Source organism: Lynx rufus, unplaced genomic scaffold (genome assembly GCF_022079265.1).
Source record: "Lynx rufus isolate CCGP_SWC_20201006 ecotype Redwood Valley unplaced genomic scaffold, mLynRuf1.p SCAF_28, whole genome shotgun sequence".
Lineage (NCBI taxonomy): Eukaryota > Metazoa > Chordata > Mammalia > Carnivora > Felidae > Lynx > Lynx rufus.
Window position 1 is genome coordinate 7,031,408 of NW_025814843.1, and position 25,557 is coordinate 7,056,964.

Sequence of the window (25,557 nt, forward strand, 5' to 3'; positions counted from 1 at the left end):
AACAAAAAATTCGGGACGCACGGGTGCTGGGAAGTGGGGGAGCCTGCCCAGAAGGGTTGGGGGCACTCTGGCCTCACTTACAGTGATTTTCGCTTTTATGGCTGCCAGCTTCTCCTGGGCGGCGGTGAGGTCCGACGTGGCTCTGCTCAACGCCTGGCGCTTGGGCTCGACGTCGCAGAACACCTCGTAGAACTTCACGATGTTGATCACCCAGGAGCAGAGGCCCGCAGCCGCGTGAGACTTGGTGGCCACGAACTCGGGGTTGAACTCTGGGTCCTGCAGATACGGCCTGATGGCCTTGAGGCAGTTCTCGTGAATGTTCTCTTTGTCGAAGTTGACGAGGGAGTCCAGGAAAGTGTCCACTTTGGCCATGCTGACCTTCGCGGCCTTCCAGCTCCGGTCCTTGGGGACCTTGCCCCCGGGGGCGATGAGGGTCATCACCGCGGCCGTGACATTGCTGACTGCCAGTGGCGGGGTGCCAAACGACTTCAGCTCCGTCAGGTTGGTCTGAGGAGAGAGGAGGAGGTCGTGAGGGGCGAGCAACCAATGGGCTTTCTATGTCCTGGGCCGCTAACGGGAGCGGGGCTCCGGAGCGATCAATCTGAACAGGCTGCTTTGAAGCCTGCCGAGCCCTCTGAATTTGAAATGTCACGACTCATCAAAAAGGAACCAAAGCTGGTCTCCGGTGGCCCCAGACTTCCCGAACGGCGAGCTGAGGCTCAGCTCTGTGTGTTCGGCTCTTTAACAGACTCGCGGCCCATTAGAGACGCACGATTATTTCACATTCAACGGAAAAAGAGAGGGATGCCAGCGCACCCTGAAACGGGCAGCCTGCCATGAATAAAAGATAAGGTTATTATAAATTAATTTCCATCCTGGGTGGAAAAGAACGGCACTGTTAACCCAACCAATTTTTTTCCCTTTAATTAAACTCCTTTCTTCCATCAGCTCGTTCTACTGCACTTGACTGTCCCGATAGCAAAGTGACATTTTCTGCCAAGAAATAATTCGGGCCGAAGGCTGGGCACAGCCTGAGCCGTCACTGCCTCTGCCCACACGTGGGTTTGTCCTCGGCCCCAACTGTCACTTGCCCTGGGAAGATGTGGTCCGAAAGCGTTGGCCTTCCCAAGCTGTCACTTCAGCTCTCCAGGCCTCCGTGTTTCCATCTGCAAATTGGGAGCAGACGGACCTGCTAATCTGTAAGTGAAACTGTCATAAACGCAGGTGACGTTGACTTAAGGTCTGCGTGACCATCGGTGGGAAGCCTGTGACCTCACAAGCGCTCGTTGTGGGAGCTGATTTTGTAAGTGGGGGAAAAACATCTTGATTGTGAAGATTAGGTCCCCTGTGCCAAATTAATTTGGGGGTGCTCTTGGGCCTGGGAATCTACAAACGAAGGGGGATTATTTCTAGCACCTTCCTGATGGAAGCCTCTGGGAAGATGCTCCATTTGCTTTTGCAATTATTTTCTTTAAAAAAAAATTGTTTTTTAACATTTGTTTATTTTTGAGAGAAAGAGCACTAGCAGGAGAGGGGCAGAGAGAGAAGGAGACACAGAATCGGAAGCAGGCTCCAGGCTCCGAGCTGTCAGCCGTGAGCCCGACGCGGGGCTCGAACCCACGAACCGCGAGATCATGACCTGAGCCGAAGTCAGACACTCAGTCGACTGAGCCACCCAGGCGCCCCAGCTTTTGCAGCTGTTTTCACATTTGGTCTTGAAAACCTGTCAGGGGCAGGGATGAAGGACAGCACCTGTGTGAGTGTCGTGCTGGCACTCCTGTCCTGGTGACCTCTGCTGGGGGGAAAGGGGCCAGAGTCAGAAAATAAAATCGGAAGCAGAATCCTGCAAACGTAAAAATTCTGTAAGTTCAGCACGGTCAACGTACTGAATTATGAAAATAAAAAAATGCATGGCAGATGAAGTTGACTTTCTATCACCCAGATATATCACTGGTAATATCTCAATGTACAATAAAACCTTAGATTGTGAGTAACTTGCTCTGAGTGTTCCGCGAGACGAGCGAACATTTCTAATACAGTTTAACTTGATAAAGGAGCGATGTCTTACGATAGGAGTAGTATGGGATGCCGAAAGTCACATGATCACACCTGAGCCAATGGTTCTTGAAATTCACTTTGATGTATGAGTGCTTTGGATCACAAGCGTGTTTCTGGAACGAATTATGCTTGCTCACAGACCAAGGTTTTTTACTGTAATTCCTTCCAATCTTTTTTTTTAATTTTATTTTTAACATTTATTCATTTTTGAAAGAGAGCATGAATGGGGGAGGGGCAGAGAGAGAGAGGGAGACACAGAATCGGAAGCAGGCTCCAGGCTCTGAGCTGTCAGCACAGAGCCTGACGTGGGGCTCGAACTCACGGACTGTGAGATCACGACCTGAGCCGAAGTCGGACGCTCAACCGACCAGCGCCCCTTTCCAGTCGTTTTTATATTCGTGTGTCTCGACCGATCCATCACAGCCTTTTTGATGGTAGTGACAGAAGACCCCGCCGAAGTATAAAGGGGACTTTCTGGCTCATGTATTTGGTCGGAAGGATGAGTTTGGAGGTGGCTGTGAGGACGAGGAGAACTGGGTTCACGGACTCTCTGGACCTTTTGGTTTCTACTTCTCCCCGTGCACGCTTCTGTTTTGCATAGCAGAAACCAGTTTCTTCGTGTCGCAAGGCGTGCGACCTACCTCGCTGCCCTCCACTTGCCTTGTCACCTCCATCTGTCACTAAGCTCCGCCTCCAGTCACCTCCTTCTAGTGCCCTGATGGCCAAGCTCATCCTTCCCTCAGGAGCCCTGCCCAGAACACTTCCTCCTAAGCTGTTTGCCTGGCTCGTCCCTTCTCATCCAGAAGGAGCTCAGTTCAGACACTGCCCACTCACAGAGACTCTCCCGTCGGCTTCCGCTGCTCATCATTTCTTATGGGCTCCTTGATGAGCTGCAGAGAACTCGGGGCAATCAGACACGATCACCCCTTTTTCCTTATTGGATCTCCATATTCCTCTCCTTCCAGAGAAGAGGGACCCCATCTGTCTTGTTAACTAATGAGGGAGCGTGGGGCAAGCGGAGGGCAGAGGACAGGCTAACAGCACCCCCTCCCTCCAGGCGGGATCTGTGTGATATTCCTGGGACACGCCTGCCTACCCGAGAACAAAGGAACGGGGTTTAAGTGCTGGCCGTGGCGACGTGGGAAACTAAGGCAAATGAAAAATTCAGTTCCCTTATTGCCCACCGCCCCCTGACAAGTCCTTGAAACGGGCAGAGTGACCGTCCTCCAGGAGCTCAGCTGCCTTCATGACGACACTTTGCTGGGGGCAAAGAGAGAACCTTAGCTTAATATTATCCCAACCTCGAGGATTCTGCAAGTCAATTTCCTTTATCTCAGCTGCCCCAAGATATATGCTGGCAATCGTACTCTAAGCTTACGGCCCCCTGATATGCATCTGAAGGGTCTCATGACTGGGGTTTTATTAGATGGTAATAAATGGTGTTTCCTTAGCAACAGCTAGCCCCTCAAGGTCCTGGAAACCTTGCTTCCAAAATTCCCTAGAGACTTACTCTAGCCCTGCCCCCCTCCCAACCTGAGGGTATGTAACCAGTCTCTCCTCACAACCCCAGGGCAGCTCTTCCTGCCCACGGGTCCTGTTCCCGGGCTTTAATAAAATCACCGTTTTGCACCAAAGACATCTTTTTCAAGAGTTTTTTCTTGGCCATCGGCTCTGGACCACCCCACCATCACCCCAAAACCTCATCATTGTAGCTCCGGTGTTTGGAACAGAAACCGGAACCCAGGAGGCGTTCATCAACATGTGGGTCGAACACCCTCAGGGGACGAATGGCTGTCAGCAGCTTCAAGGTCACAGCCATCACATCGCAACCAGAAGGGAAAGGGACTTTTTCCTCTCAAAATGTCCTGGGGAATGATCTTGTTTAGTTAGGCAGGGCTCCTACAGCCAAGCAGGAAGAGAGGGGTCCACTAAAAGGAACACAGGGTGGAAAGAAACATTTCTCAGAAGGCAGGCAAGGTTTTAAGCAGCAAACATCAGGCGCGGTGCGCTCTGGCTTTCTCCACCCCCCCTCCTGCCATCAGGCTGCTGTTCTCGCTTTATCAAGGGATTAGTAGTAAATATACATATATATATATATATATGTATAAACCTGTAGGGGAGCCTGGGTGGCTCAGCCAATTAAGCATCCAACTCTTGATCTCGGCTCAGGTCACGATCTCACAGTTCCTGAGTTCGAGCCCCACGTCTGGCTCTGTGATGACAGCTCAGAGCCTGGAGCCTGCTTCAGATTCTCTGTCTCTCTCTCTGTCTCTGTCTCTCTCTCTCTCTGCCCCTTCCCTGCTTGCACACACTCTCTCTCTCAAAAATAAATAAATAGAACATTTTAAAAAACCTGTAATTTTAGAAATAAAAAGGGAAGCTCTCTTACAAGAAAATGAACAACAACAACCACAGTTGAAACAAGTAATGAACAAAAGAAGAAATCTAAATATTTGAAAAGATGTCCAAGTCTCATCAGAATGAAAACATCTATAGTTTTTTAAAAAATGAAAAATAAAATGTTTGCTCTCTTATGAAGAAAAGTGAAAGTGACTGGAAATGTCTAAGATTGGCAAGGATGTAGGAAAAGCAGTATTCACAAATATAGACAAGAACAACCATTTTAGACGGTTACTGGTCATTATTTATATACAAAAAAAGAGCATATTCTGGGTATCAGCTTCCTATCGCTTCTGCAACAAATTAACGCAAAGTTAGAGACTTTACGCAATGTAACACGCAATGGAGGTCTTAGCTCACAGCTGTGGGGGTGAGAAATCCTCAGGTCAAGGTGTTGGCAGGGGGTGGTAGGGCCGGTTCCCTCTGGAGGCTGCAGGGGAGACTCTGTCCTGTGCCTCTTCTGGCTTCTAGAAGGTTGGCCTCATCCCTTGGCTCACGTCCCCATATCACATCTGCTTTTCCCCTAACTTGCTTCTGCCATCACATTGCACTTGGGGCCCACCTGGATACCCTCCCCACCTCAAGACCCTTGACTCAATCATGCCTATAAAAAGTCACTCTTGCCATATGAGGCAAAATTCACAGGTTCCAGAGATCAGGATGTGAGTATCTTTGGGGTGGAAGAGGCATTATTTAATCCTGCCAAGTTGTTGTATCAAACTATCGTCTTCTTGGCCCAGAGAAATAGTTGCATATGCAATAAATATTTATGCATGGGGATATTTGCATAGGAAAAAAAAAACAAAATTAAACACTCAACAATGGAAAAATAGCTAAAAAAAAAGGGGGGGGTATAATTAGAGCATGGAATCCTATGAAGAATTCAAGTTTCAATGTATGTACCGGCGTGAAGTGGTCTTACTTCATGAGGCAAAGCAAGTTAGTGTTATCCGTTTATATTTAAAATATGACATATTTTAGGGGCACCTGGGTGCCTCAGTCAGTTAAACATCTTCGGCTCAGGTCACGATCTCGCGGTCCATGGGTTCGAGCCCCGCGTCGGGCTCTGGGCGGACGGCTCGGAGCCTGGAGCCCGCTTCGGATTCTGTGTCTCCCTCTCTCTCTGCCCCTCCCCTGCTCGTGCTCTGTCTCCGTCTCTCAAAAAATAAACATTAAAAATGAAAAAAAAAATACAACATATTTTACACGTGCATTTATTACAGGAGTTCTCTTGGGAAAGAAGCAAGGTTGGGGTGAAAAAGGTGACGTTATATTCTACCCTATATATTCTATGCTATTTGGACAATTTTCAATAATGGAAAAGACATTGTAGGTTACTTATAGAATACAGGAAATACGTTCACCGTAAAAAACATACAGGAAACACATGGAAAATTCTAAGTGACTTTGTAAGGGGGAGGGGGGCGGAAAGACCATGAAATTGCAAAGCAAAACCATTCCTCAACTGAGGAAGGAAAAGTTACACTGGATTTATTTCAGTTTAGCGATAAAAGTGAAATAAAACTGCCAAAGCAGAGACTTAACACCGGGCTCTGACTTACAGGTGTTCTTTATGTATTAACTAAAGATTTAATGTTAACTTTGAAAAAGATGAGAAGACAGGGAGGTGGTCATGAAATACCGGGAGTCCTGGGAATGCAGAGGGTTTGAGGGCACCCCAGGGATCCTGGGGTTCACGAAGCAATAATGCCTCCATCACATGGCGTACAGGCTGATCTATTCATTCTATTCCACCAGGCGGGGGGCGGGGAGGCGGGATCGACAAAGGGGGTCAAAAGGTACAACTTCCAGTTATAAGGGAAATAAGTCCTGGGGATGTCATTTACAGCACGGAGACTGTAGTGACGATACTGTGCCATGTATTTGAAAAGAGAGGAAATCACGAAAGGTCTCATCACACACACACACACCTACGCGTGGTGATGGATATTCACTGGATTTACCGTGGTGACCATTTTGCAATACATGCAAACACTGAATTATGATGTTGTGCACCTGAAACGAAGATCCTTCTATGTCAATTATATCTCAATTAAAAAAAATGTTGTCTCCGGCGCCTGGGTGGCTCGGTCCATTAAATGCCTGGCTCTTGATTTTGGCTCTGGTTATCTCCGACCCCAGCTCTCCAGGAGCCATGGCTGGCAATCTCTTCCCTCGTTTCTTCCAGATTTCGCTCCTTATTGATATGGAACATGTTTTGTTTTTTTCATTTTAGAAGTTAGCAAGTGGCTTCCTCCTCGGAGTGGGAATATTTTAGCTATTATACTGCCCTCCCTTTTGCTCGTACTTATCATGGTTCTATCAACTTTTTTAGTTCAGTTAATGTTCAGTGCGATTATGACATGATTATGATCATAAATACTGTTCACCTTGGGTTATATTATGTATCTTGTATATGCTGAATTTTTTTTTTTCTGAAATTAATGAGCGCTTTTATTATTTGTTTCCTGCGAAGGTAACTTTTGGGCAAATACCTGAAAGAGGGAGGCATGGGGGTTTGTGTAGGAAGAGCACTGCACATAGAGGTGGTTGCTTGTTCAAAGGCCCTGGGGTGGGATTGTGCTGGGAGTGTCTGAGACACAGCAGGACCAGTGTGGGGGGTCAGAGGGACAAGAGGAAGGCTAGTAACTGGCATCGCAGAAGAGGGAACTGGGCAAAATTGTAAGGTCTCCCGGGCCACTTTGGATTTTATTCTGAATATGATGGGAAGCCAATGGAAGATTCTGAACAGAGGGATGATGTGGTCAAACTGCTGTTTTCTTTTTTTTTTTTTTTTTTTTTTTCAAATGACTTAGATTTAATCATCGGAAGCAAACTAAGTGGAAAGCTTACAATAGAGAGGAATTACGTGTCAGCGCCTTTTGCGAGCCGAGCTGGGACAGAAAGGGGCCGGGGCCGCCCCTCAACCTGATCCCTCCAAACAAAGACATCCAGTGTCCCTGGCAGTCTGGCTCAGGGAAGAGGGAGCCTCTGCTGGCTCTGTGCGTTGAGGCCGCCTTGCCCACCACTCACTCCTGGCCGCCATCGGGGGCCCCGCCCTGCCGGCTCTGGTCGTCACCCTTCTTCTTGTGCCCGGAGACGATGTCATCAATCCGCAGTAGCAGAACTGCCGTCTCCACTGCCGTCTTGTAGGTCTGCAGCTTGACAGCCAGGGGCTCCCAGATGCCCAGCTCCCTCATGTCCACCAGAGTGCCGGTCTCCCCGTTCACACCCCAGGTCTCACAGCCCTCCTGGGTGTGCTTGGCCCGAAGGGAGGTAAGCAGACGAATGGTGCTGGCCCCACAGTTCTGGATGAGGGTACGAGGAATGACCTCTAGGGCCTGGGCCACAGCCCTGTATGGCCACTGCTCCACACCGGTCATGGCCTTGGACTTTTCTGTCAAAGCCTGGGCCACGGCCATCTCAGAGGCCCCGCCCCCGGGGACCAGTTGGGGATCCAGGAGGACGTTGCGGCACACCTGCGTGGCGTCCTGGAGGTTGCGCTCCACTTCCGAGAGAATCTCTTTGCTGGCCCCACGGAGGAGAATAGTACAGGCCTTGGGGTCTTTGCACTCAGTGATGAATGTAAAATACTCATCTCCAATTTTCTTGATTTCCAACACGCCTGCTCCTGTCCCAACATCTTCTTCTCTCAGCTCCTCTGGCCGGCTGACTATCCGGGCCCCGCAGGCTCTAGCAATGCGATTGTTGTCTGTCTTCCGAACCCTGCGGATTGCCGTGATGTTGGCCCGCATGAGGTAGTGCTGAGCTAAATCCGAGATGCCCTTTTCTGTGATGACCACATCGGGCTTCAGATGGATGATGTCCTCACACAGCTGCTGGATGTACTCTTCTTCCATTTGGAGGATCCGGGTGAAGTCTTCCTCTCGTGTGATCTCAATGTCCGTCTGGCTTTCTCCTTTCTTGTATTCCAGAGAGGAATCCAGCAGCACAATGCGAGGGTTCTTGATATAACGCCGCATTCGTGGATGGGTCACGTCTTTGTTAATCATGACTCCCCGTAAGACACACGAGTCTTCAATGATGCCCCCAGGTATCTTTTCTACCCTTGCGTATTTCTTGATGTCTATCTCCTTGCGACCGTTCTCCTCAAACTGCACAGTTTTGACAGCATCTAGGGCAATGTTACAAGCCAGAGAGGACCATCGACTGATTGCTTTGGTAGTAATAGAACTGTTGATGATGTTCAGCATCATATCTCGGTTATTGGTGTCAACAGGGGTACTGATTTTCTTGAGGGTGCTGATCATGTCGTCCAGGGCCTTGCGGTAAGCGCTGATCACCACCGTCGGGTGCATCTGCTGCTCCAGGAAGTGCTCGGCCACAGACAGCATCTCCCCCGCAAGAATAATCACTGACGTGGTCCCATCTCCCACCTCTTCATCCTGTGTCCGGCTGATTTCAATCATGGATTTGGCTGCTGGATGCTGGACTTGAATCTCTCGAAGGATGGCATTGCCATCATTGGTCATCACAATGCCTCCCATTGGGTCCAAAAGCATCTTCATCATGGATTTGGGTCCCAGACATGTTCGGATGATATCTGCAATGGTCTTGGCAGCATTGATGTTTCCAGATTGAACTTTTCTTCCAGATTCACGCTTTGTGTTCTGGCTGAGCACGAGCACCGGACGATGGCCCATCATGGCGGCGCGATGCGGAGCCGGGTACCCACAGCTGCGGGAACCGGCAGAACCTTCTGGAGAGAGAGAACCAGAGAGAAGCCCAGCGAACGCTGCCTCCTCAGGGCTTACACCTCCAAACTGCTGTTTTCAAAAAGATTATTCAGGTGGCTGTAATGGGCAAAGACAGAACTGGGGCAAGGGTGCAAGCAGGGAGGCCAACTGACAGGCTACTGCAACGGTCCAGGTAATAGGGGACAGTGGCTTGGACCAGAGGGGTAGCGGCAGAGAGGACAGGAAGCATTTGAATTCAGGATATATTTGAAGGCAGAATTGACAGAATCTGCTGACTGGTTAGGGGAGCGTGACATAAGGCGCTCATTGATTCGCACCCGCCCCTTTCTATGTAACAGAGAAGAGAAAGCGAGGAGTCAAGAACCCCAGCGATGTGTGCCAGGCTCTGCAGCCGGCTGGAGGAAAGCACCTATCATCTTGCCTGGCACACAGTAGGCACTCATTAAAAATGAGTTTCGTGTCCTTTGTGGCGGAAGTGTTGAGACTTTCAAATCCACCGCTATTTCCAGTACCGTATCTCATCGCTTCCACGAGGTCCGCCGCTATATGTTTATTTCCACCAACGACCAATCCGCTTACTAACTGGCCAGCTAATTAACCTGAAAGGATTTATGGGCGTTCACTTTGTTTCCAGTTTTGCGGAAACAGAAGTGATGATGTGGGTGATGGTGACATCGACAAGAGCCAGCATCGACTGGGCGGCTCCCATCTGGTTGCTACGTTTCAGGCATGATCTTATTTCATCCCGATGACAACCTCATGGGGACTGCGTCACTGTCGCCTCCATTGCTCAGATGAGGAAACAGAGGCCGAGCAAAGAGAAAATCACACCCAGAGCCAAACCCAGTATTTGGACGCGGCTCATGTTAAAAGTGGTCTCGTGTTTCGTGCTCGGGAAATCAGAAAAGGGCGAGATTGATCCAGAATGTTAAGTCTGATTTTAGAATACGGGTAGGATTTAGACGGGAGGAAGCGATAGGAGAGCGAGCCCTAAATAATGGTGGTGGGGAGGGATCTAGGGTAATCAAAGGCCGGGAGGCCGGCCAGTGGATGACGCTCTGAGGGGCAGCCTAGCTTGGCTGTGCTATATGGTTCAGGCTGAGATGTGGTGGCATAATGGGGCCAACTCCTACTCCACCCGATGGTACCCAAGTTCCTAAGGAGAACCTTGAGTTCTCTCCTGATGTAGGTAGAGGCCTGTTTATGGCCTTTTTGGCCCTAGCTGCCTTAACCTTTAGGGGATCCAGCCCCCCCATCCTTAGATATACTAGAATGCCCTCCTAGCTCAACTTCCAATGTGTACGTAGCTATATGCCACAGGCTTCTACAGTGTTCCTAGTTTAGCTCTGGATTTGATGAGGCCTAAACCACTGGATGCTACCTTCCAAAGTGAGGCGTGAGATGGAGGTTCCAGAAGGCCAGTGCTTTGTGTCAAATGCCTCACCTGCACTGAGGGTGTCAGAGCCAGCAAGTTGGGGACTAAGAGAGAATTTTCCGTGAGACCTGCTGGTGAGTCCCACCCACTCTGCCTTTAAAGGAGGGAGTGGGGTGTGGTCCGCATGACATAGTGGATTGGGGTCTAATGCATACCCCAGAAATCTAGAATGTGTGAGAACAGCTGGCTAGCCCTCCTACCCCCCTGACCCCCCACCGACCACGGAACGAGGGAGAGCGTGTTGCATGGGTGGCTGACATTCTCAGTGCATTTGGGGAAAGGAGGCACAGGTGTCCCCCGTGGAGCTGAGGTGAGCTGCCTGCACAGCCCAGGTGGGACAGGATGTCTCAGACCTTGGCCAAGTGGCCCACGTGGAAGGGCGTGTGAATTGCCAGACTCGGGAGAGGGGGAGAAAGCACCCTGCAGGGGAGAGGTCCCAATGACTGGGGGAGGGTCTCCATCCAACAGACAGAGGGTCAGCTTTTCGGTCCTTCTCTGCCACCTGCTCCTCGTGACCTGAGTCTGTCCGCCCCCTTTTCTCCCTTTCTCCCCTTGGCCCCTCAGCCACGGTTATCCGAGCGGGAAAGAAGCGTAATCGCAAAAAGGCGATAAAAGGAAGAAGGAGCTAATTCTCACCTGTCCGACGCACACATACCTGGGATACATTTCACGGGAATCCAATCAAAAGCACCTTGTGAATACGTCTCCAAAGCCATGCCTGTCCCACCAAATGCTTATGGATAGGGCTTGACTTTGATACACAGGTGGAATATTTGTGAATTTTGATTTTGTAGGCTCCACCCCTCCCCCCCTCCCCATTTTGTTTTTTTTTTTAATTTTTTTTTCAACGTTTATTTATTTTTGGGACAGAGAGAGACAGAGCATGAACGGGGGAGGGGCAGAGAGAGAGGGAGACACAGAATCGGAAACAGGCTCCAGGCTCAGAGCCGTCAGCCCAGAGCCTGACGCGGGGCTCGAACTCACGGACCGCGAGATCGTGACCTGGCTGAAGTCGGACGCTTAACCGACTGCGCCACCCAGGCGCCCCCCCCTCCCCATTTTGGAGCCAACATGGGTTTTCCTCTCCTGTCCTAAACATCTCCCTAGGGTCTCCTGAGGCTCGTGCGGCCGGTGGTACGAAATGGGTAAGACGACCACGGGCTACTTAGCTGGACGATCTCTGACCTGCATCCTGAGGGTGTGAGCTCCAGTCTGGCTCTGATGAGGCTTGCGACGCTGGACAAGTGGGTGCTCCTCTCGGGGCCCTGGCTTTGTCATCTGTGGAGTTGGGGGGGGGGGAGGGACTAGCTGGCATCTCCTGTTCTGATTGGTTCTAAGACTCACGCCTCTGGGATTTCATTGGTCCTCTGCGGAGCCCGACACACGGGCGGTTTCAATAAATGGTGGCGTAATGAATAAACCCGTGACAGCTGGATCCCACCCTGAGCCTTCCAGCTTTGCTCTTGTACCTCTTTGGGACACCAGGGTACCGCGCTGTCTTTGGGTCGGAGGGGCCGCCCCCTGGCCCCGCGAGGGGCGAGCAGATGGGACGGATGATCGTCCTACCTTGTTGAGGGTGTTGAGGGCTGCCTGGGCTGCTGTGAGCGCCGGCTCCGCTTTGGCCAGGTCGTCCTCACAGTCCTTCTGTTTCTGCTTTACCTCCTGCATGATGAGGGCCACCTTCCGCTCCTCCTCGTCCGCGATGGCTTTCTCTCTGCTCACCTTGTCCGTCTCTATGCCCACCACCCGGATCAGCTTGTCTGCGTCCTCATTCTTGTGTCTCACCTCCACTTCCTGGGTGGCCAGCTTGGCTTTCAGATCATCTACCTGCGGCAGAGAAGCGCTGGGCTTACTGGGAGCGGAGGGAGTTGGGACACGGCCCTGGGGGTCTGACCCTATAGAGGAAAACGGCCAACTCCTGAAGCGAAGGCGCCTAAGCTGAGCTCTCACCTGGGACCAAGCGCCCTGACCCCGCGGGCGGAAAGGGGCACTGGACTCTCTCTTCTTCCTCCCTCTCTGGTAAATGTGGCGGATGGAAGATTCTAAGCAAGATTCTCCCTCATGCCCACGTGACTCAGGCTGCTTCCCACGGCCATTGGTGCCTGCGTCTCATAAAACTCCTCCTGCCTCGGATACTACTTGGTGCAGAGCGGGCCTGTTGTAAAAAGCAGTCGTTGTCTAATTGGAACTGGCCGCCGTGAAGTACACCGAGAATTTAGCAAGTTACAAAAAGTGAGTACGTCCCGTGCGTCCCGAAAGACTGAATGTACGAACAGACGGCGGCCGGGCCGCGTATCAAAGTAGAACGCTGACCCACAATTGCAATCTCCTGGCGACCAGGAGACCAACCCGTTATCTACAATAACCAGCTCAGGAAGCCAGACTCCCGAATACGTCACAATCCAGGGAGACAGACAGACAGCAGCCTCTCAGCAATCGGCCCCGGATGGCCAGCACTTGGTTAACAACGGACGACTTCCTTAATTTTTGCCCCTGCTTCCCACTTAGGAGCAGTCAGAGAAAGTCAAACACGCTCCCCCAACTGATCACACACGATGCCCACTTCTAGGGAGCCCCCCTCCAGCTCCGCAGGCCACCAGCCTCCATCGGGACACATCTGACACCTTTCCTTTCTGCCCACCAAGAGGCCCTCCCACCCCGCGGGCTGCCTTTGAATCTCTGCCAAAAACCAGGTGCCCGCTGGAGCCAGCTCTGCGTAGAGAGCGTTCGCTTGGTCTCATTGTTTGGTCTTAGTCTAGTTCCGCAGTCCTTTCAGGGAACAGATGACCAGGTTGACGCGGACCCAGTGGCCCAGACCAGAACTCAGTGGGCTCTCCCCGTCGGGCCTCTGAATTCATATGCGTTTGGAGGAAGTGAAGAAGCTCCCCACGGAGGAAACCGTTCATTTCTCTGACCCCCTGGAGAAGGAGGCATGGTTTTCTATGTACAGTCTGTTCCGGAGAGTGTGGTGGTGCTCGGAGTGTGGTTCCTTGGACCACCACCGACAACAACATCCCCTGGGTACTTGCCAGAAATGTAAACTCACAGGCCCACTCCAGACCTACTGAGTCAGAAATTCTGGAGGCGGGCCTGGCGATCTGTGTTTTAACAGGCCCTCTGGGAGAATCTGGTGCCCACCTAGGTTTGAGACCCATTGGCCTGGTTTTATGGCCCTTTCATCTGCAGAAAGACGACTCAGATCTGTTTATTTCTGGGAAGTAAAAAAAAAAAAAAAGCCATTTGTATTTGCAATAGGGCCCATAAACTTTACATCGCAAAATGCCCTCCCGCCTCTCATTTTTCTGCAGTCTATTTCATGCAACAACCCAAGATTACTTCAGAGCTCCTGGAATACGTCAAACAGATTCAAATGCTTTATGATACAAAATGCATAAGGGGAAAAATAAAACAGAGGCTTAGATGCTGCTGATAATTCCCTTTTCATGGCAGATCAAAAGAAAAGAAAAGGAAAGCGGGGGGTGGGGGGGGGGGAAGAAAGAATGCTCTTTAATTTTGTGTATTCATGGAAACTGGAGACTTTTTGTTAACCTCAAATGAAGGCCTGCTCCCGAGAACAAGTCTTATATTCCCGTGCTGGAAGGTTAATCCATTTCTAAATCCCATGGTTCAGCTGCAGGGAGTTATTTCTACAAGGACAAAGATGCAATTGTAAATCAAAATGATTGAACCACATAATCACTGCAGTCAGCAAGCACACCAGTAACTTTTTGTTCCTTTTTAAATCTGGGGAGATTTGAGAAAATTGGAGTGGGTTTTTTTTTTTTTTAATTCTGTTGTTGTTGTTTGTCTGTTTGTTTTGTGGCTTACAGATAGGGTGTACGACCTCAGGCCCAAGGTAAGCAAACACCAGCACTGTGGATGGGAGCTTTGTAGCTCTCGAGCTGTGACAAGAAGTGACACAAGGGTCCCGCCAGTCAGAACTAGGCCGCTCCCCACAAAGCTGAAGAGAGGGCGTAAGTCAGGCTCGTTTCATGGCTCTTTGGCAACAGAACAGGAAGTTTAAGTAGGTTAGAACAGGAAGTTGCAGTAGGTCAGAACAGGAAGTTGAAAGAGGTCAAGTTAAAATTTCCTCTTCTCTTCGCCTTTATTCAAAGCATTCGAGCCCCCTCCTTGGATCTCTTCCTCTTTAGACACCCACCCCCACCCCCGGATAGGAGGGTCAAGGGGGAGAGGGACAAAAACAAGGAAGAGACCCTCTCTTCAGTCTTGCCAGCTCCATGAATATAAGTGGGAGGGGAATGTCAACTGAGTGGAGTGCCAAGAGGCTGGTGGTGAGAGACCGTCCTCTCTCCAAGGACCAGGAACATGATGCCAAAGAGGAAGGCCAAGCTTCCTGGGACCTTCTCCTCAGAGCCACAGAAGGAAGAGAGAAAACCCGAGATCATCAACAGCCATCCCTAGTGTGCAGAGCGTTAGAGGCCCAGAGGTCTTTGCCTTCTTACCCCCCGGGTCCTTCTGGTCACCCACCACGTTCTCCCACGAATTCACACTTCACGTAGGCTTCTCTTCTTAGACGTAGTGGTTTCCCATCTGCAGTAGACATCTGTTATATTTGTCTACCTAGTAAAACTTCTCATCCCTGTATTGGAAATACAGTTTGAATTTCCCTTGGGGAATATTCCCTTCCCTAGTCCTCGTGGTTTGGGTGGGGCTGACTCCAAAGGTGGCCCTTTGATCCTCAGTTGGCCAAGGAGAGTGTCGAAGTCACAGAGCATGGTTCACGTACGGGCAAACCAATGATATGAAGAGGCCAATCAGAGCTACTGACCATTTGCCCCAGGAACTTGCTATAAAATCCTGGGAAAGATGAACTCCTCCTTATGGTGAAGTTGCAAAGCAGGCAGAAAAGAAGTCTGAGGTTGACGGGGCCATGGGGTTGCCTGCCTGGACAGGGACATTTAGTGAGAATCTGACTCCAGCCCTGTCAAAATTAAGCTCTATCTCTGAATTTTCACTTATATGAAACAGCTTGTTTTATTTTTTGTTGTTGTTTTGCCTAGACCAACTTCAGCCGGATTTTGGTCAGTTGCCATCAAAAGGATCTGATAAATAGATCATGTAATCTCATTCCCCACCCCCTCCCCTCCTGTCTTTTCCTTTTCTTCTTTTTTCCTCTTTTTTTGCTAACTGAATTTGAATTCATTTTTTTTTTTCACTTGCACCAAAAGAGTCCTGATGCCTACATCATGGTAAATTACTGAACTGTCAACTTCAGGTAAATTCGGTGGCCTGAGATTCTTTGAAAGCCCAAGAAAGATTGAATTTAAGAGTCTCCAGACGAACAGACTTGGGGAGTAAATCTTAGACGGAGGGAACCGGTAACGAACTGTAGGCCTCTTACGAACATTTCTTCAGTCCAACAGCCCTTCTCCCTCATGAGTACACTTGAGCTAGGTATAGAAGTGAGGGTGACAGTGTGTCCTGAAGATGCCAGGAGATGGCGTGAGACCCAGGTCAGGGGTGAGGGTTCTGATGGTGCTAAGAGAAGGAACAGAAGTAACACCACCCTCATATGAGGCAGCAGCAAAGACAGAAGATGCCACCCAAAGACCCAGCGGAATCAGCCACCCTCGGCAGAGCCAGTGAGAGCTGGAAGACCACACATGAAGCTTCACCAGCCGCCTCCTGAAACCACCACCACCGAGATGCAAAGGGGCAAAAGACCCTTCACACGGAAACAGCCCCAAGGTAGAACTACACTCTGAACTGACTGCTCTCCAGAGACTTTTTTAACCTGAGGTGACCAAGTCGACCAGAAAAGTAAGATTAAGAGCTTCCTATTCTTAAACAAAAAAACTTTTTTAATGTTTATTCATTTTTGAGAGAAAGCAGGAGAGAGCGGGCGAGCGTGGGGGAGGGGCAGAGAGAGAGAGTCTGAGGCAGGCTCCGAGCTGTCAGCACAGAGCCTGATGTGGGGCTCGAACTCAGGAACCACGAGATCGTGACCTGAGCTGAAGTCGGACGTTTTAACCAACTGAGCCATCAGACGCCCCAAGAATTTCCTACTCTTAAACGAAAAAGACGGATCTGGAGCTAAGTCAAATCTCGGTATAGAAAAATAAAGTGGTGTTTCTGACCAGGTGAGTCTAAGCGTGAAACTGTGTCTGAAGTTTATAAACTTTAGATGACCATATAATTATTAATTCTTGTCATTATTATCATCGCTGCTCCTAATATTGTGATCGTTATTAAACAAATCTGGAGTCTATCTGAGCCAGAGTGGTGAGATTCATGTAGCCCACTCCCGCTAGATTATGAATACCAAAATCTGTCATAAGTGGGTAGTAGGATACTTATACAATATAATTCAAGTCATTACCCTTGTACCAAGATTATGGGGATATGCTTAAGGCTTTTTTCTACAAAGGAACAATTTCAGATGAAGGCTTTACATCAGAAGCCAAGATAGCATTTTTACAAGAAGAATTGTCCTCATAACCATCCATAAGTATGAAATATACACCATGTACACAGTATTGGGGGACCCACCCTCCATCCCCACTCTAAGCTTGTAGGTGACTCATTTGCTTGGTTGCCTAGCCATCTGTCATCTACCCATTTATCCACACACTTAGAGAACACCTACTACGTGCCAATGAATCCTGGTGCCTGCCCTTGGGTATCATGCCGCCATGATAGTGTGGCAGGACATATACAAGAGAAGAAACATAAGGCCGGGATGGAACCACAGAGAACGGAATGAAAATCTTCTCAGAACTTAGAAGGGGCTTCTGCGAGTGGAGGGAGCAAACCGTTTACGTCTTGACAGTCACAAGCTGGCAAGTCAGGGGCACACATAAAGACACAGAGATGTGAACAAGCTGTGGAGATTTGGGGCGACTCCAACCAGTCAGTATTGCTGAATGCCAGGGTACAATGGGGTCGAAGGGAGGAAGAAAGGATGGCGAAAGAGGCAAGGGTATAGTTTGAAAGTTCTAGAAAAGTTCAGAGAGTCTGAAATGTAATGTCTAAAACATTAGGGTCCACGTTAGAGAAAACTCAATGTTTTGAGCGAAGATTAGTCTGATAGCTGGACAGGGGCTGGTCCAGAGCTGTGCTGTCTAGTTTGGGGAATGAGCACCTGAAACGTGGCTTGTCCCATCTGAGACGTGCCGTAATTATAACCGCACACACACTAGTCTTTGCAGCCTTGCGGGAAAAAAAAAAATTCACCAATAACTTCTTCATACATTGCTTACCTGTTAAAATGATAGTATCATGGATGTATCGGGTTAAATAAAATGTATTCTTAAAATATATGACAAAACTAGGTAAATTTAAGATCTAACGTTAGAATGAAAGCCACTAGTTTCCTTTTACTTCTTTTGATGCAGTTAACAGGAAACTGAAATTTGCATTTATGGCTTGCAGGTATTTCTCTTGGACGGGGGGTCCAGAATGTTGGCAGAGGCTAAACAAAATGCCATTCATTCAGTCAACGTTTCACGCATGCCCCCTCTGTCCAGGTAGTGTTTTAGGCATGTGGGACACATCAGCAAACAGAACAGATAAGGATCCCTGCCCATGCCGAGGTTGTCTGACAGATGGGGATCGACGGCAGAAAGTAAACACAACCAGCACGGGAAAGAGGCGAAGTCGAGCCCCGCAAGGGACCTGGGAATGGGGTGGGGTTGCAATTTAAAATGGGGCCAGCAGAATGGGATTCACTGAGAAGGTGACACGTGAACAAAGAAGTCGAGATGAGGGAGTGAGTCGTGGGGGTGAGAGAAGGAAGAACACGCAGGGAAAGGAAACAGCCAGTGCAAAGGCCTGGCGTGTCTGAGGGAAGAGCAAGGTGGCGGCATGGCCGGAGAGGAATGTCGCGGGCATGGGGCAGCGGAAGATGAGGTCTGACAGTTTGCAGGGCAGGGTGGGAGAGGAGACTGGGGCGCCACTTTAGCGAGGGAAATGGGGGCCATCTCAGGGTTTTGAGCAGAAAAGTAACATGCTCTGATTCCTGTTTTGAACGGATCCCTCTGGCTGCTGCAATGATGACGGACCCAAGAGGAACAGAAGGAGAAGCAGACAAGTGAGTTGGAAAGGTACTGTGGTTACCCGGGTAGGATCGGTGGCCTGGGTCAGGGGAGTAGCAGCGTGGGAGGTGCACAGTGGGGGGATTCAGGGCTCGTCTGAAGTTAGGGCCAATGGCGATTTTCTGATGCTTGGGCACAGGGTGTGTGTGTGTGAGAGAGAGAGAATTGAGAAGGGTCAAGGATGACCCCAAGGATTTTGGCCTCATGGGTGATGCGAGAGGTTGCAGGTGAAGCAGGTTCGGGACCAGGGAGACACTGGAGAGTTCCATGTATTGAAATGACCTAGGTAAGAAGTGTCTGAATCAAGACATAGAAAACGGGGATACAACAAGAGGGTACACTTGAGACACGTTTAGGAAATGTACAGAAGTTGTTAATTCTTAAACGGGAAATGAGGGAAGGGGAGGAATCGAAGGTAACTCCCCGCTTTCTAGGGAACTGGGTAGATGAAAGTATCACTCGTCGAAGTAGAGAACTTTGAAGGAAAGAAATGGAAATTGATGCCAGGACTGAAAAGAATTCTCCACTCTCCACACGCAGGTAGAACTGGGTTCGCCGAAGGTATAACCAGTCTTCTCCTGGGACGGTTGGAATTTCCAGAGGACAGGGAGGGGAGGGAGAACAGGGGCTGCTAAGATGACAGTATTCAGAGGGCACCATACGTCAGGGGTGGGGGAGGAGACAGAAAGAGGAAGAAGTGACAGATGTTAAGAATCTGGATTCCGGGATTCTATCTTATGCTGAGTTCTAGAAGTTCAGAGATTGAGGGTACTGGAAACACTAGAAAGTGTTGGGAGAGAAGATGTGACATTTCCACAACCACAGTACATATGCCGGGTATACTGCTAGGCCTTTGGCTTGGGTCTGTGTCCCTCGACCTGCCCTGCGCTGTAGCTCTGGGAAGGGGTGTGGTCATGGCATAAATGGAAACCAAGAAGCATCATGGACAACCGGCACGTGTCATCGGTGGACAAACATTGAGTTTGGACCGAGCTCACCATGCCTGAAGGCACAGAAAGAAAAAGATAAAAGGGTCTTTCTAGAAATATAGGACAAGGATGGGAAAACCACGTAGGAGGCTAAGAAGAACACAGTTCTGGAAATGACGTACTACCAGATCTAGGGAAAACCCGGAGAAAGCGGTCCACCATCCTCGGTAGGATGGTTTCTGTGACACCGTTGCAGGAAAACAGGCTGAAACAAAAAAGCAATAGGATGCATTGGACAGGGAAAAGGATGAGATGGGGAAGGGCTGTTAGGATATTAAAAATGTAGTAGCATAATTAAACCCTTCCGTGTAAGCGTAAGAAGCGGAAGCAATATTACACAGCACGAAACTAGAATTGTCCGGGATCAACGTGAAAGGCTCTCTTAGAACACAGAGGGAATAAAAAAGCCAAAAGAATGAGATCAGTGAGTGAGAACATAATAGATGCGGGACACAGAGAAGCCACCCGGCAAATCATTGCTCCTGGAGGAGAGGCCAGGCCAGATGAACAACATCAGATAACAGAAGACAGCTTTTTCTGAGCAGAAGACATTCTCTGTGAACAGATTGCAAGGGCTCACTGCATCCCACTAAATGCACTACATGCATCCCACTAAATGTAAATCCTCTAGACCTATTACATCTACCGTTCAAGAAACAGAAGCGGGGAGAGAGGACAACTCAGAAGAAGCAAGTTGAATGGTTAGTCCAAAGGCAACGCTCTGAAACGATGACAATAAGTGAAAGGCTTAGGCATGCGTGGGAACACGTGATGCCCATGGATCAAACTAATCACAATTTTAGCTTAATGGTGCAAATGCATGAAAATGACACCGCCTGAATGAGAGACTGCGTCTGCTTCTGGCAAACAGAGCACACAAAAAAAGGGCCATCCAGGGACTGGCAGTGTTTGATGGGCGTAAGCAGGGGCAGAGAAGGTGCCAGAATTGTCCCCAATTCTCAAGGGAAGAACAGGAAATTGAAACAAACTCGTTCCCTTTGGAAGAGGAAGTAGAAAAATCTTACCGGGACAGGACAACAGGGGCCTTCTTTCGATGGCCGACCACTTAGGGACACACGAGGAAATGCAAGAAATGAGACAGGATTTAAGAAATTAGGTCCCAATGGTGCTTTGACAGACGACAGAGTAAGACACAAAGAAACCAAAGAGAATCGGTCCAGTTCGGCAACCATGTCTTTTTGGTTTTGGAGATGGAGGGGAAGTGGACTGGAGAAGAAAGGAAGGTGGCGGAAGAGGAGGAGAGGGGTAGCAAGCAAGAGAGAAGAGGTGCTTCAGAGGGTTCCACCATCAGTAGGTGGCAGCTGACCAGACCTGAAGGGGACAGCGTGCCCTTCTGCAGGGAGAGCTCAGCCTTAACTTCTGGAATGGTTTCTGGTGACTCTGACGCCTCTGGGGAACCGTAAGTGATTTTCAGGCCTGGACTGTGATCTCTCCAGTTCCCCGGAATGGGGTGCTCCCGCTCCCTCTCAGTGCCCCGCATGCACAAGCCATGAAAGAACGCTACCCACCTGGGCAGAGGTGCTGTGAAGCTTCAGCAGTCCGTTCTCGAGACGCTCCGTTTTGGACCTGAGCTCTTTTCCATGTCTGCGCAGCAAGCTCTGGTAGAGTCTGATGAACTCCAGGAATGACTTAGGGGTTGTGTAGTTGTAGCGTTGCTCGTTGCTCAGATAAGCCTCGGACATCTGGTTGACGCTTGTGTGGACAAAGGCCATGAACTTGCTAATCGACTGCTTGACTGTGGGCTGAAGGTGAAGAGCAGGAAATCGGAGTTACTGTCTGGACGTGAAGACTGGCGGTGGTGGCCCACCCTGCTCACTGCCTCGCTACATGGAAGGTTTTGCTCCGGCGACTCTATCCAAGCTTGAACTTGGATCCTGAAACTCTGGACATGGAATTCCTTGTACCCGAGGTGGAGAGGATCTTGACGAGTGTCTCCCTTGACCTCTTACCTCAATGCCTTCTGTGTTCTGCAGGAGGCGGAGGCTGACAGACTCCAATGCCTGCCGAGGCCACTCGTGGAACCAGTCGATGGCTGTGCAGTTCACAATGGCTGGAAACTTCCTGCTGCGGACCCTCAGCTTGTTCCCCACAGGGGAGAAACAGAGAGTCACCTGAGAAGTCATAAGGGTGGGGAGAACCAAGAAGGTATCAGAAGTTCTCACAGGGAGGTAGCTATGGCTTTAGGTTCCTTATTTCCCGGAAAGTTGGGAAACACATCCAATGGAGTAAAAAAAAAAAAAAAAAAAAATCTGTCAATACCACCCAGGCTTCTCACCAAGAAATTAAGAAAGCTGGGACTGCATGAGGCAAGAGGGAGGCTACTGCCCTTGAATCAGATGGGAAGGGCAGCCTTGCAAAATTGCTCAGGCTGAGAGAGTCGCTCCACCCACACTGCCCACTCCCAGTACAATCAAGAAGGACAGCTATGTCCAAATTATCAGTAGAGGTTCTCGTGAACCATCTCTGGTCTGCCTACCCGGCACAGTAAATCCTTTTATACCTTCAGTTGTCGTCGGACCCGATCTATAAAGAATTTCCAGCAGTTCCCTCTGTTGTCTACCAGACCTTGACTCTTGACTTCATTCCTCACGTTGTTTATGATGTTTTCAACTTCATCATCGGAGTAGAGGTCTGGGATCTCTCCTGGGAGAAATGGGACACAGAAGGGCAGCTTTCACATCTCTCTGCACAATGCAATTGGACATGAGAGGCTATCCAACTTGGGGACACAAGGCCCGTGATTTTTGTGGCCATGCCCCACCATTCCTGCTGGTGAAATTAAACAGACACTGTATCTACTCCAAACCCAGGGCAGAGAGATGATACTTGAAAGAATGGAACAAGCTACATGGCACCCTTTTGTCCTGGGCCAGGAGTTCGTGGCATGAGGGCTTTCAACTGTCTATGTCTTTTACTTAAGGAATTTATTTACTAATTATTGTTAATAAAAAGTTTGTTCCCAAGCAGCTTAAGATTTGGTAGGAAGAATAAAAGAGATGTAAAATACTTATAAGACCACAAGTGAAAGGGGGGGGTAACATACAGACAAATCCATATATTGATGAAAAATGAACTATCCCTTTCTATTAGAGCAGAAAGGGAGAGAGCAGGAATGGCGTCAGGGAACTTAGCATATGTAAGTATGACATCTTAAAATCAATGGGGAAAAAAATGAACATTCAATACACAGTATTAGGAAAACTGGAATCTGAAACAAACAAACAAACAAACTATGGTTGGATCCTTATATTCCACTGTATGCTAGGATAAATTCAAAATGGGTCAATGACTTCACCATAGAAAAGAAAACCATAAAAATGGCAGAAGAAATGAGGGCAATATTATATGACCTCTGAGTGGGGAAGGACTTCCTCATTGTAACTCAAAATCAGCATGTTTTAAAAGAAAGATAAATTTGATATATTTAAGTTGATATATTTTATGTAAAAGTATAAGTTTGGTATAAAAAATAGAAACAAAACAGCATGGTGAAAACATAGGCAAAGTATAATAAGATCAAAACCAAAGAACCAATGAAAATAGGTTTCTCAAAGAAGACAGACAAATGGCCAGCAGGTTCATGAAAAGGTGCTCAACACAATTAGTTATCAGGGAAATGCAAATGAAGGTCACAATGAGATACCCCCTCACATACCCCCTTACCTGTTAGGATGGCTATTATCAAAAAGACAAGAGATAATAAGTGCTGATGAGGATGTGGAGGAAAGGGAGCCCCTGTGCACTGTTGGGAATGTAAACTGGTACAGCCACTATGGAAAACAGTATGGAAGCTCCTAAAGAAATTAAAAATAGAATAAGTACCATGGGATCCAGGAATCCCACTTCTGGATATATGTTCAAAAGAAAAAAAAAAAACCAGATCTCAGAAATATCCATACTCCTCTGTTCATTGCAGCATTATTCACAGTAGCCAAGATCTGGAAACAACCTAGGTATGCATCAGTGGATGAATGGATCAAACAAATGTGACATATATAGGAATATTATCCAGGCTTTAAAAAAAGGAAATCCTGTCATTTGCAATAACATGATGAACCTGGAGGGCATTATGCTAATAAGCCACAGAAAAAGAAAATTATTGCATGATGTCACTTACATGTAGAATCTAAAACAAACAAACAAAAAACCCAGTCAAACTCCTAGAAATAGAGTAGAAAGTGGTTGCCAGGAGCTGGGGGGTGGAGGAAATATGGAGAGTCTGGTAGAAGGGTACAAACTTTCAGTTATAAGATGAATGAGGCTTTAGGATCTAATATATAACATAGTGGTTATATTTGATAACACTGTACTATATAACTGAAATTTGCTAAGAGCTGGAACTTAAATGTTCTCATTCCTCAAGTTTTAAAAAGAAAATATGTGTTTAACTCTGATTATAGTTAAATAGTTAATCTCCTTAATATGTAAATATTATAATGTTACATATAATAACATTATATGTAAATATGTAAATAAAGTCTCCACAAATAAAGGAAAAAACCAATAATTCAACTGTAGGACGTGGATACAGAAGAGAGCTCACAGTACAGGAAATACAAATACTTCTTAAATATATGAACAAATGCTTTAGCCCACTCATAGTAATAGAAATGTAGTTTAAAACAATGCCTCAATATTAATTTTGCAAGACTGGCAAAGTTCTGAAAGTTCGATAAAATCCTGTCTTACACAATATATACGGTGAATAAATCTTTTAAAAAATCCTAACTAAATACATAAAAATACATGTATGATGACCAAGTAGGGTGTGTCCTAGAAATGCAATGATGGTTAGGTATTAGAGAAATCTATGAAAATAATCCACTATGTTAATAGATTAAAGAAGATAATTACAATATTACCATTACAAAGACACATAACATTTCTAAAATACTGGTAACAAACTAGGAATAAATAAGATTTCTCTTACTCTATCATAGATGTCTATTGCAGACTCATTGCAAACATTATACCTAAGAGTGAAATACTAGAATATTCCCTTTCAAATCGGGACCAAGACAAGCATGATTGCTATTATGTTTCCTAGTCAATGGTATATAGGAAGTCCTAGACCATGCAAAAAATCAAGAAAAGGAAAATGTAAAGCAAGAGTTAAGACAATCATAAAATTACTATTGTTCAGAATCTAATTTTCTACATAGAATATCTAAGAGAACATACACGTAAACCATCAGGACTCACAAGCACATTTAACAACAAGCTTTCTGGATATAAATCAATATTGAAAATAAAATGGCATCTCTATACTCAAGCCCCCCAAAATGTTCCTTTATTCTTTTTTTTATCTTTTTAAGGAAAGAGTTTATTGTTTTTGAAGCAATCTCTACACCCAACGTGGGGCTCAAACTCACAACTCCGAGATCAAGAGTCCCATGCTCTGCTGACTGAAGTGGCCAGGGAAGAGCAAAGGCTAAAGAACGGCCATGACATTTCTGAAGAACCAGTGGGAAGGATTTTCCCTACCAGAAATCAAGTCTCCTTATAAAACGAAGTTAATTTGGGGCACCTGGGTGGCTCAGCTGGTTGAACATCTGACTCTTGATTTTGGCCCAGATTATGATCCCAGGGTCGTGGGATCGAGCCCCACATCGGGCTCCACACTCAGCTTGAGATTCTCTCTCCACCCCTCCCCTTCCTTGTGCTCTTTCTCTCTTAAAACAAACAAACAAACAAACAAACCAAAAAACCCAAACCTATGTTAATTAAAACAATGCAAAATTGGTATGGGCCAACTATATAGAACACCGAAGGCAACACCTAGAAACAGACCTAATTATAAACAGGAAATTGCTATTAAAAATCAGTGTGCAGTCACTGATTGATGGATTAATCAATAAGTGATGTTAGGTAATTCAGCATTA

At 47.9% G+C, this 25,557-nt stretch overlaps 2 protein-coding genes across 2 annotated transcripts in view; both read right to left on the bottom strand.

Annotated features, from left to right (window-relative positions):
• Positions 1 to 25,557, bottom strand: part of DNAH9 (dynein axonemal heavy chain 9) — a 340,134-nt gene that overhangs the window by 100,349 nt on the left and 214,228 nt on the right. The window contains exons 46-50 of the mRNA XM_047089868.1: positions 22,176 to 22,318; positions 21,625 to 21,786; positions 21,184 to 21,417; positions 12,178 to 12,438; positions 82 to 507 (exon numbers count right to left, since the gene is read on the bottom strand). Coding sequence (XP_046945824.1) covers positions 82 to 507; positions 12,178 to 12,438; positions 21,184 to 21,417; positions 21,625 to 21,786; positions 22,176 to 22,318 — 1,226 coding nt within the window. The remainder of the gene's footprint in view (positions 1 to 81; positions 508 to 12,177; positions 12,439 to 21,183; positions 21,418 to 21,624; positions 21,787 to 22,175; positions 22,319 to 25,557) is intronic.
• Positions 7,264 to 9,223, bottom strand: LOC124519549 (T-complex protein 1 subunit gamma-like). The gene has a single exon (XM_047089869.1). It carries the CDS (start codon positions 9,123 to 9,125, stop codon positions 7,488 to 7,490), a length of 1,638 nt encoding a protein of 545 aa, XP_046945825.1. The 5' UTR covers positions 9,126 to 9,223; the 3' UTR covers positions 7,264 to 7,487.